General features: G+C 42.0%; 1 protein-coding gene across 1 annotated transcript in view; it reads left to right on the forward strand.

Annotated features, from left to right (window-relative positions):
* LOC104468340 (mitogen-activated protein kinase 10-like) overlaps nt 1–11,489 on the forward strand; it is a 36,369-nt gene extending 24,880 nt beyond the window's left edge. Inside the window, exons 3-7 of the mRNA XM_010082425.1 lie at nt 3,274–3,403; nt 6,095–6,153; nt 7,361–7,499; nt 7,987–8,152; nt 11,344–11,489. Coding sequence (XP_010080727.1) covers nt 3,274–3,403; nt 6,095–6,153; nt 7,361–7,499; nt 7,987–8,152; nt 11,344–11,489 — 640 coding nt within the window. The remainder of the gene's footprint in view (nt 1–3,273; nt 3,404–6,094; nt 6,154–7,360; nt 7,500–7,986; nt 8,153–11,343) is intronic.
* The last annotated feature ends 1,040 nt before the right edge of the window (nt 11,490–12,529 follow it).

Here is a 12,529-nt window from a genome sequence, read left to right on the forward strand (position 1 = left end):
TCTGCCAGTGACTGGAGTGTGTCTTGAGAAGGCTGATATCCCATCAGTACTAACCTTGGTGTTCCAAGGTAAGGATTCTCTGCAGCAAGCACCAGAGAGAGAACCCACGTGTGGTATCTGTAATTTCATTGTAGTACAATGCGTAGTTGGCTGTCTGTAAACAAAAGCTGCTCTCTGGTGAATAGAAAAAACGTCAGTGCTATTCATTTACTCACTGCAATGAATTCACATATTGACTTCTTGAAGTAGTTGGACACCTTCCATTTGATAGAAGGCTGGGATAGAACAGCAGTCAGGATCCTTGCCTCTCCAAGTAAGCATCCCTATAGAAAGGATTACTGTAGTTGTTTTCTTTCCCTCCATGGGAAAAATAACTGGGAATGGATCTTAAAAGGCAAAGGCTTAAGAAGCCTTTGGTTTTCTGATTTTAGATTAGTGCTTTTATCTCTTGCTTTGAGGAGAGAGAAAATTCAGAAAAGCAAACAGAGGACAGAAACTGGAGAAAAAGGTTGCCCAGATAAACTGTTAGTGTTACTGTCTTCTAACTCCTAGTAAGTGATTTATGATGTAACTAATGAGATTAAAATAAGAGAAGATTATCAAAATTATTCAAAATACTCTTACATAGCTCAGATGAGTCTCATGTAGACTTTTATTCTTAAAAGCTGGGTGATCAGGTAACACAGATTAGCTGAGAGATTTGCCTGCTGAAGTGTATTTGCAATATAGATCCACGAATGAGAGACAAAACATTTCACTGTTGGAAGATGAGGTTTTTTTAATCCTTTGGCTTTGCATTTTGTTTGTTCAATACTTTATTTGTGGAATAAAGGATATTTCAGTCATGGCCTTTATAATGCCCTGTTGGGAATGAACTGAAAGAGAAGGAAAGCCACAATTCTGACAGTTCCTACAGGAGTTTTGCTTTCTGCTACATACTACTAGGCTGTAAATCACACATCTTGGTCCTTCTGACATAAGGTTTAGTTGAGGGAAATTCTCTGGCCAGAATAAAGTCAAGTCAGACTGGATCTTTGATAGCCTTATCACCTGAGCTGCTTCATACATGCTTTAACCAGTGAGTGCAATGTCTTTGTGTATGCATGTGCCTAGCGTGACATTAGCTGGGTCATAAAAGTTCTATGCCCTTATTAATGAGTAAGAGAAGAAAGAATTGTTCCCAAATGACAGAATGGAGGAGGTCAGAGAGCGCCTAGTCCAACCCACCTGTTCAAAGCAGAGCAGGTTGCTCAGGACTACTGGAAGTGTCTGGCTCCACCTTCTTTAGTCCTTCCACCAGATACTTAAGAAGAGTAGTAATATCCCCCCTGAGCCTTCTCTGCTGAACAACCTCAGCTTGCTGAGCCTCTCCATGCATGACAGATGTTGTGGTCCCTAATCTTCCTCATGTCCCATCAGTGGAATTGCTCCGCTATGTCCCTGTCTTTCTTGTTCTGGGTAGCCTGGAGCTGGACCCATCACTCCACATGTGGCCTTAGTAGCACTGAGCAGAGCAGAAGGATTAACTTGTCCTGCTAGCAACAGTCCTCCTAAGCACAGCCCAGGACGTTGTTGTGCTGCTTTGCTCTGAGGGCACATACCCGGCTCATGTTCAGCTTGTTGGCCACCAGAACCCCGGGTCCTTCTCTGCAAAGCTGCTTTCTAGACTGTCGGCCCCCAGGTATGTACTGCTGCCTGGCATTATTCCTCCCCAGGTGCAGGACTGGGCATTTCAGTGTCGATAATTTGGGGAGATTCTTTGTTCAGTATTTATTTGTACTTTTTTCTGTAAACTGACATTTGGATCTGAAATAGTTTTGCTAGGAACAATGTTAAAATGGAGCTTCGTGACAGTTTCAGAATACCTGCAAGGGCAGTCACGGGAAACTATTTTTTTTCCCTCTGAACATATTCTCGGGGGAAATCAATCATCTTGCCCCAAATGTCAACAGTGGACTAAAGCATTCTTCACAAAACTCCTCATCACCAATTATTTGTGGAATGCATTTGGTGTGTTATTTATGCAGGAGTAGTATAATTGAAATATTTCTTCTCCACCTGTGTGGTTTCCAAGATGTACATTGCTGACACTTTTGACTTTCTTCTTTGGAGCACTTGTAGGTTTTTGTTGGCTTTGTGACCAAGCTGCCGATGCTTGCGTGCTTTCTGCTCTGTACCTGATCAGTAAGACTCTGTAAGTGAATGTCAGTGAGTGTGTGCCATAAGCATGGACTTGTAAGAAAAAGAAATCACAGGATTTTGAATATTTGGTGCTTTAGAAAGTTATTGTTAGAGCATCTAGTGGTTTTGTTGATTTATCTTTTGGGAAATATGCTGTTCTTGCTCTTCATGGAGTAGCAGAAAACTTGTGTCATGCCTTTCCTCATTCTTGGTGAAAGGGAGAATCAGGAAAAGTGTCCAACAAGAGTCTGTTCGGGAACGTTTCTGAGAATTAGTGTGCTTTTTGAAATGTAGAAGTCAGAATCTGTGTAGTCAGATTTGAACCATCAAAATAACCGGAGAAGGAGGTGAAGATGATCAAGATAACTGAAGGGTCTACAAAACATTTAAAAGTTCAAGGAGAATTTTAGGAGCCCAGTTTTAAAAGCCCACTTTGCAAACCAGAGCCTGTGTTTCTTCCATGTTTTCAAAATTTTCATCTAAGCAGGTGTGACAGTTTTTTTTGTTATCAGAAGGAAATGGTAAAGAAATTTTGTGAAATGGTCCTGTTTCTAGGTATGGTATTGGAATTGGGTTATATGGTCTTGAAGAATTATTAAATAACTTGAATCCATGAAAAATATCATAAGGAAAACACAAACTTCATTCTAGATAAAAGTGGGCAATTGTTCATTGAGCCGCTTGGTGAAGGTGTCCTTAATCAGAACAGAAAAAGCAAAAGCCTCTCCGCTATACCCAACGCACAGAGAGTTGCTTTGTGAAACAACTTTTTGTCTCATCCAGTTTTTACTGTATTTTTATTTGAAGTTACATAATCTTTTTTTCTGTTCCCCCCACCTCTTGAAAATAAATGTTGATTTCCTATGGAAATAGAGTTCAGAAATAGTGGTGCATGCTGTCTTCTGCTGATGTGGTGGTACATTTCCTTTTGGTGTCTTCTTTTTTTCTCCCTAGAAACTCTGCTTTTTTTTGTCCCAGTATTTTTTTTCAGTGGGAAAAAAGGCAATAGTAGACTTGAGGCTCAGGAATTTGCCATGAGATGTGCAGGATATGCTCTAAGATGCATAACCCCTGTGTTTGTAATTCCTGCAGTGCTGCATATGATGCCGTCCTTGACAGAAACGTGGCCATTAAGAAGCTCAGCAGACCATTTCAGAACCAAACTCATGCCAAGCGAGCTTACAGGGAGCTGGTCCTCATGAAGTGTGTGAACCATAAAAATGTAAGTTTTCATCGGGTAACCAGAGAATTGATGTGTATGTTGGTTTGTTAGAAAGAAAATTCTTTAGTTGGGTACCTTTTTAAAACAAAAGAAATGAAAAGTAAATTGTGTTCGAGGGCTCTACCATCTTTCTGGTACTATATGCCCACGCAGGAGAGTGAGGATCTTCCACGTGCTTATTTAAAGGCTGTGCCAAATGGAGGTGCTGCTACTAGGGTTGGCCCTAAAATCAAATGCAGAATCCATTCTTGTTAACTCCTTTGCTGGAAATACAGAAATAGTTGTTGGAATCCTGGCTCCATACTCATGCCACTGGGATTTGTGACTCAAAAGCAGTGTCTCTTGAGCTGGAGTACCTAGGCACAAGCGTTACTCCTTGTTCTGGACTTTATCTGAAACCTAATCATATAGATAAATTGTATAGATTGTACAAGGTGAGGGGCCATCACAGTGAAACCTCTGAAGAAAACAAAGAACCAAGACCACTTTTCCATTCTCGTGTATTTGTGTGTCAGATAATGTTGTGGAGCCAGGGACTCTGGAACTTCAAATGCGTTGTGCCATTACTTCTCATCACAGTGGTGTCATTGAAATAAGCAGTATTAGCAGGTTCTAGACTTTCCTGCTTCTTACACCAGCTACCTATTGTGTAACATTTAGTATCCATAATGAATGAAACTGTTCCTATACTGCCAAAAACCAGTTATTCCAGGGCTGTATGTTAATTGTAATTGTCTATTAGTTAGAACTATTTGCCTGACACTGTAAGCTTGCTTTTTTTTGTAGTGAGATATATAGGATTGTCCCATTTCATTGGTTAAGGGATCTCCCAAGGATTTAACTTTCCTAGAGTTGCTCCATTTCTGCCCCTTCCTTTTCATCAGGAATGAATTTTTCAGTTTGCTACAAGTTTACTCCTGCCTCAGATCCTGCAGTGACTCTTTCTGCTTAGGCAAAGTGTAAATGAGCTTGAAAAACACGACGTAAGGTGAGATTTGACACTTGTTCTCAATCCCAAATTCACATGGAAAGAAAACAGCAAAAGGCAGGACTTGGCACCTGTAGTGTTCTCTGCCCTGCTTGTGGGCGTTGACTTCTCTTTACATTTTCACTGTGTTGATCGGGGCTGTACCTGTCTCTTCCCTGTTGAATTGGATGGAAACTGCCCTCAGTCAGACCGATGCATGGGGCTCGAAAACGCAATGACAAAGGAGTAGTTCTCCCTGGAGACAGGAGAATGATACATTCCTCACTTTGTGTTTTTAATGGACTGGAAAGAGCAGAGGGCAGCAGGAGCAGTGTTAATTTTAAGTATATAATTCAAAAAATGCTGCATAAGATGTGATAATAGAGCCACATTGGTTGGGTCAGTTTTAATCTGTACAGAGAATCATAGAATCATTCAGGTTGGCAAAAACCTGAAGGATCATCAAGTCCAACCATCAACCCAACCCCACCCAACCCACTAACCCATGTCCCCAAGCACCACATCAACACATTTCTTGACCCCCTCCAGGGATGGTGACTCCACCACTGCCCTGGGCAGCCTGTTCCAATGCCTCATCACTCTTGCAGTGAAGACATTTTTCCTAATATCCAGCCTAAACCTCCCCTGGTGCAACTTGAGGCCGTTTCCTCTTGTCCCGTCACTTGTTCCTTTAGAGAAGAGCCCAGCACCCCCCTCACTGCACCCTCCTTTCAGGCAGCTGTAGAGAGTGATGAGGTCTCCTCTCAGCCTCCTCTTCTCCAGACTGAACCCCGCCAGCTCCCTCAGCCGCTCCTCGTCAGCCCTGTGCTCCAGACCCTTCCCCAGCTCCGTTGCTGGTGAGGAGTGCAAAGGAAGGAGAGGATTGGAAAGGCACCTGTGTGGAGGCAGGAATCAGTCAGAACATGTGAACCAGACAGAAAGAAAATTAGACCATTCCTGTTGGCAAGCCTAGAGAGGTGAAGGAGGCAGGGAGGGAGACACTCAGATGTTGTCTTCATGGCAGCTGTGCTGGTATCTTCTACCTCCAATGCCCACACAGAAGGAAAGGATGGGAAGTTCAGATTCTGGAGGTATTTTCCTCTGTTCTGTTTCACACATTCTTATCAGTTTCTTTCAACAGCCCAACCCATTAAAAAAAAAAAAAATCCAAAAACAACCAAGTAAGAAAAGAGTTGCAGTATGGAAGATGTCCTTGCATAAAATGTGTCTACCATTTAAAAATGCCGCTACTAAAAAGCGGCACTTCTTAGCACGGGCTTTGTGTCAGCATGTGCGCGTATGTGCCCTCAAAGGAACTGAGGCCATGTCAGAGAGAAGGAAGATTTTCTGTTTATTTTTTAATGTGCAGTCTCCAATAGAATAAATGTCTGTCTGTAGCACAAGGATTGTTGTGCTGGATTGAGCTGAGGTGCTGGTCTGTGAATGCGTAACTTCAAAATTCAGATGACTGTCTCACCCTTAGCATTTTGGTTTGTTACATATCATCACTAATCCATTTCAAGTGCACCTAGAAGAAATCTTGGAGATCTGAGGTTTTTTATTTTGAACGTTGACAACTTTTTACTGATCGATAAAGTGAGAAGTGTTAGTTTAAATTGAGCAGTGAAAAACCAGAGTTTATCCTTTAACTCACCCTTCAAAATGGGTTCAACTGCTTATGTTTATCACTTCTCTTCATCCTTTTGTCTTACTTTGCTTTTCAGATTATCAGTTTATTAAATGTCTTCACACCACAGAAATCTCTGGAGGAGTTCCAGGACGTGTAAGTAACAACAGGCAGTAATTAAACTGAAGCTTTAGAGATGTGTGGGCCATTGCTGTGCACTTTGAATGCAATAACTCAGCAAAATACAAGGGTTACAAGCCCCTCTGAAGAAGATCATGTGTAGTCTAGACTGTGGGTAAGACAGATAATCTGCATTCCCATATTGAGATCGCTTTTGACACTTACAAATATTAAGCCTGCTGGTGGCTCTTCTTGAGGGCATTAGTGTGTCTGCATTTGCCTTCCCGTGCAAGGTGTGAGTAGTGAAAAGGGCCTGATTTGGGGTGATTAGTTTGCTTGGGAAATGGTGGTGGTTGTGCAACTCCCTGCGGCGTGTGAGGTTTTGAAACGTGGCGCTTCACTCTGTTCTGATTTTGGTATACGGATTTTCTGCATAATATGGTCACTGCAGACTTGTGCAGAGCGGAGGAGGTGACTAGAGCTGGAGAGAAGACAGGGCGTCCAGCTCACACTGAGATGGAGAGCTAGTCTTTGCCCCAAAGTTTGAGAGTCCTTTAATGCGTCGTTACAGTTATGAGTCAGCTGTGCTTGTGAGATGTCCCGTAAGAAATGAGCTGATGTGTTTAACATACCAATTTACCTCTAAAGGGGATTGGGTTAACGTCCTGCTGAGGTTGGCAGCGAAGCTTATTTATCAGAAACGAAAGCCCAATTAGTTGTAATAGGAATTGTGTGAAGTCATGCAGTCTTTGGGGGATTTTTGAAGACGTTTTGCTTGGCGATGCGTATTTTAGCTTCTCGGACATCTCTGCCACTCTCCAATTCCCAGATGTACTGTGGTGGCCATTCCTCATAATTGCCAAAGACCAAGCAGCCATGTCGTTTGGTGCTTGTGGCTCTTCTGTTTTCTGCACATTCCAGTGTCATGCTGCATGTCTGCCCACGTAGGGTACAGTGTCTGCCGTGGGGAATGTACCGAGAAAGGGGCCAGCAATCCACCCCTTTTGCTGAGATGCTAAAAAGCCACTGTCACTGCAGCGAGCTGGCGCAATGAGAAACCACCACCACCATCGCCCAGTTGTGAGCGGACCCTACACTATGCCAGTCTTCAGCCGCGTTGCTCCCAGTCAGCAGAAGCAAAGTGAATTTTGAAGCGAGAAAAGGCATTGTTACTTATTTGAGATGATGCTGTGGTTCCTCTTCAACAGAGGCGATAACCCCATGCCTTTGCTTTTTCCCTCAGTTACCTGGTAATGGAGTTGATGGATGCCAACCTGTGTCAGGTCATTCAGATGGAGCTCGACCATGAGCGAATGTCTTACCTGCTGTACCAAATGCTCTGTGGTATCAAGCATCTCCACTCTGCAGGAATTATTCACAGGGTAAGGGGACTTGGGTTTGAAACTTAAGGCAGCATATGACATTGTGATGAAGATTTTAGAATCCACTTGAGTTTCTGGTGTGCTGTGGAGCAAAGCCCTGTCTCCCTGTAAAATGACTCGAAGCTTATGTCATAGCCCATCCCCATAGCAGGGTGGCTTTGAGAATTAGATTATTTGTGAACTTAATCAGACAAAAGTAATAACAAGCACTGGAAATCATCAGAGTGGTTATGATCTAACACCAGTAGGCTCCTGCTATCCAAGTAAAGCCCCAAAGTAAGTATGCTGGGTTAGAAATCTAACAGAAAGGATTGCTAGAGAAACAGTAGTAGGGTTTTGCTGTGTATTTACAAGTATTTCTGATAGTAACCATAAGTGTCAGAAGAATAAAAAAATATTGGAAGGGTCACTTCAGATATCGGTCCAGATCACCGCTGCGCCTAGCTTTGGGAAGGACAATCACATCTCTTCTCGCTGTCTTTTGCAGGACTTAAAACCAAGTAATATTGTGGTAAAATCTGACTGCACGTTGAAGATTCTGGATTTTGGACTGGCCAGGACTGCAGGGACTAGCTTCATGATGACGCCGTATGTGGTGACACGTTACTACAGAGCACCAGAGGTCATCTTGGGAATGGGCTACAAGGAGAACGGTAGGGCTGCAATTTCATAGCAGGTGCAGGGCGACCTGACGTGTGAGGTCTGCCTTACACAGAAAAAGAAAACCTAAGAGAAAAGGACATCTTGAATGGAAGAGGCAGGTCATTTAGAGCAGTTTCTGACTGTTGTGTACTGCAGCCACAGAATGTACCTGGGGTATGATGGTGCCTTTATCAGTGTGGGATTGCAGAATAATGAGAAACCTGTTCTTAGAGATGGTTGACCTTAACAAATACAGTTAACTCCTTCTGACCAGAATGTCTCTGCCTTCTGTGGCTGTGAAACAGCATGGGAACTGCTGGGTTTGCTGAACGAGTGATGTGTTCTAAACTTCAGCCTGGGTCTCTGAATTGTTTGAGGAAAGAAGAGGTACAACCTGAAATTGGGAATCTAATTTCTCCCCAATTAGATTTGAATTTCAGGAAGGGTTTCTGTCTTTATGACAGATTTAACTCAAGTCCCAGCTTTTCCTAACAGGTTTCATGTGGTCCAGAGCTAGCTATAAATTTTGCAGTTTGAGCCTTTTTTAAAATGGAAAGTAGAGCTGGAGAGAAGAGGAAAAAGCTAAAAACCCATCCATCTAATTTGTGTGTAATCTCTTGAGATGTAAATAGGATTTTTCTCTGCACAGTCTGTGAGGGATCTGCAAAGATGGTGAAAAGCAGGTGGGGGGAGGGGGTGCTCACTAGAGAGAAGCAGGTAAGGAAAAATCCCCATTTTGCAGGAGATGAAGGGGAAACTTGATAAGTGGTCCTCCGTTTGTAACTAAACTGAGAATTGCATCTGGGTGCCAAGTAGACCAGCCAGGAAAGGAGGGGTACAACATACAGTGGAGAAAAATCCACCATGACTCCAATTCTGCTGTCAAAAGCTGCCACTTGTCCGTTTGCCAAGGAGACTTTTCAATGACAAATACAGCAAAACGTCAAAACCAGGAGTTTATTAAAAAGCCTCCTACTTAATTTACGTTGAAGAGGCTAACTAACCTGCGGGAGAACTTTTACTAACAGCCAAATGCACCCTGAAAAGGGCAGTGAAACTTATTTTGGTAGCTGATTCCATGCCTTAAACAAGAATAAAGGCATGCTCACACAACCTCTTCTAAAATTAAGAAGTCTCTGCATGAATTATTTGTAGTGCTTATGAATTTACAGTACACAATTTAATATGAAAGCCTAAAAAGTAGAGAATTATTAAGCAGAGTCTAAGCGTACACAATAATTTATGAAAAAGGAATAATCTTTCTTAAAATATTTTGTGATTGATATTTTCAGTAAGCGCCATTAGAAAGTTGAACTAGGCTCAGCATGCTTTAGATAGCTTAGTCAATATCCAGAGTTCCTTCTATGGTGAAATGAATTATTGTGCATTTATTTTTTTTTTCTCTCCAGACATTTAGTAGATGATTACCATTGTTGTTATTATTGTCCCTGAAAGGACAAAGCACTTGCTTTTCACATGATTAAAATCGCACCAAGACAAAGTTATACACGCTTTTACGATGAAGCACACAGCTGGGAAGGTACTAAGAACATTTGCCACGTCCAAAGGTCCTGATGAAATGCCCACTGAAGTTAACACAGAGACTTCCTTTGACTTCCCTGGGCGATGAATCCGTCTCAAAATGAACAACCTCGTCTTACTTGTACAAAGCAAAAATAAACTCAACAGAGAAAGAAAACAAAATATTTGAAAATTTAGGGTCAGCTGTCTGAGGAGCCAGGCTGCTCAGAGGCTCTGCTCCCGCTCCCAAGGAAGTCAACAGCAAGGGTCGTTCTTTGCCTCCCTGCTCTGGCCTATGCTGCCACATTACTGAAGCTCCCCTACTTTTTTTTTTCCCCCTCTTCCTCTATACACTGCCTGTATAAGGACTGTTCACTGCTTTCATTTTCTTTCTGCACTTGGTTGGCTAAAGATGCATAATTATCACCAGTTTGCTGCACTCCCGTGAAAGGTCCCCAAACTGTCACTAATGAAGAAAACTCTGCCACTGCCTCAGGCATGCTCTCGCTGTCCCATGCCCCTGATACCTGTCCCCTCCTTTTCCCAAACCGGAACATTTCACCTTTATTTTGTTTTACCAAAAAACTGAGTCGTTTGTTTGCTCCTTTCGTTCCTTTTAGATTGCTTTCAAAAGACAAAAAGGGGGAAGAAAAAGAGAAGAAACTGGTAGTGTCAATCAAACACAACCACAAAATGAAGAGGAACAAAGTGGTCTTTTAAAGCATTTGAAAGCTGGTTTTTTCCCTTTGCATTGAGTGCAGGTCTTTTCTTTCTGTGCATACTCACTGTCTATCTAGCCTTTTTTCTCGGAAGACTTGAAGGGGAAAAAAAAAAAACCAACCCAACAGAACCAAAACCCACCCAGGTCAAGCGGATAATGTAACCACGCATATTGCATGTCAAAGCTGAAGGCAGCATCAGGAGCGTAAGAAATGCTCTTCGTCTTGCTGGTACTTGTCCTGCGAAGCGTTTTATTCATTTTAGTGTTTATTTTGAATGCCTGTGCAGAAAAAGCAAGAGTTCACACAGGTCACACTCTCCAGTTCTCGCCACTTGGTATGTAGGTACAGAGATATATATATATAGATAGGTACCTATAGATAGGACGTAGGTACAGATCCTGAAGCAGGAGTTTTAAATATCCCTTAAGGGTGATATTTATCCATACAGCTTTTACTCGTGCGAGCAGTTCCATTTGGAACCTCTTGTGTACAGCAGCAGAGACTCGGTCCTGCAGGACAAAGCCTAGAAACTGCCTGGCTGCAACTAGGATTTATTCCAGATGAGCATTGTCTGGGAATTTTTTTTTTTTAATTAAAAAAAAAAAAAAAGAAAAAGAAAAATCCATTTTTGGGCCATAAACTCAGTGTAAACCATGGGTCTGTGCAGTTGTTACTTGACCTTCACTTGCTAGCTGTGGGCCTTGTCCCAAAGATGTTGATTTTAAACTTTTTCCACTGTTGTTACTAACTACTGTTGAGCTGACTGACACAGCTTTTACTTATTTATTTTAGCTTTTGGTGAGACATGGAAAAAAAAAAACAACCAACCCAACAAAACCACAAACCAAACTGTACTGTTCTGATCAACCTGCTCTTTTTCCCCTCCTTTAGGAGTGAAATGTTGTAGTTAACTTTGCTTTTTTCCCTCCTTCTTCACTTCCCTGTCTCTGCTGTTCTAGTGGATATATGGTCTGTGGGATGCATTATGGGAGAAATGGTTCGCCACAAAATCCTCTTTCCAGGAAGGGACTGTATCCTTGTGCCATTTGCTGCAGCTTCACCTATTATTTGTTCCTCTCCTCCACCCATCCCTTTTCCCATGTAATGACTATACCAGGACTGTAAAGATAGAAGCAAAAAGTTGAATCCCAGAGGTATGAGTAAATGAAAATAGCTCACTACTCATTCGAACAAAATTGAAAATGAAAAACAGATGCACAAAATTATTTCAAATGTTACTTTCTTTTCAAACTTGTAATCATTCCATTTGATGTAGTCTTTACGTCGTTGCAATAAGCAATACAGAAAACAAGCATTATGAGTGCAAATTGAATAGCTTTACCTATTATTCTTCAAAGGAAAAACAAGAAAAAAAAGAAAAAGAATCCTAACTTGGCCCATCTGGTTCCTGTAAATCTGTTTTTCTGCTTTTGTGTTTGGGAAATAGTGACTTCATGACATTTGTGGTGACATCATAATCTTTTGCTTGCTAATGCATCATGGATTTGGATTCATCTCAATGCTGTATGGGCTCAGACTTGAGTCAATACAACATTTTTTTCTTTCAATAAAAATGAAGAATTTGACTCACCCAGTTTAAGGCAACCGTTTATCTGGTGTGGTTTCCAAATTGTCCTGAAATCAGATTCTCATGATTTAAAAATGGACTGTCCTTTACTTGCATGAGGTCTGTGTCATTTATTAAACTGTATTTCCCTCCCATTTTCTTCTTTTCGTCTTGGCTGATATTATTTTTACCACTGCGAAGGTGGTGAAAGCAATATTAGAAAATGAAAACAAAAGAGGCGGTGTCTACTTAGCCTTGGGTTTATCCCAGGCTAAGCCAGACAACACGCCCACGATGGCTGAGAAGTAGTGTGTATTTTGCACAGCAGAATAAAATGCAGCAACAGAACATGTTTTCCGCTTCCAGAACCAAAAAGGCAGATTATTTTCAGCAGGTTGGCAGGAAGACATCCTAAAAACCCGGCATCGGCAGACACTGGCCGTTGGTGTGGAGAAAACCCAGCTTTTCTAGACATGCAGTCGTGGCAGGAATGATTTTTTTTGCTGCCTCTCCAATGATTCCTGTCGCGCTTGTCAGGGTTAGGTCCCGCCTGTCCTGTTTTCACAGCTCTGACTTTC

The sequence above is a fragment of the Pterocles gutturalis genome, unplaced genomic scaffold, assembly GCF_000699245.1.
Source record: "Pterocles gutturalis isolate BGI_N339 unplaced genomic scaffold, ASM69924v1 scaffold27119, whole genome shotgun sequence".
Lineage (NCBI taxonomy): Eukaryota > Metazoa > Chordata > Aves > Pterocliformes > Pteroclidae > Pterocles > Pterocles gutturalis.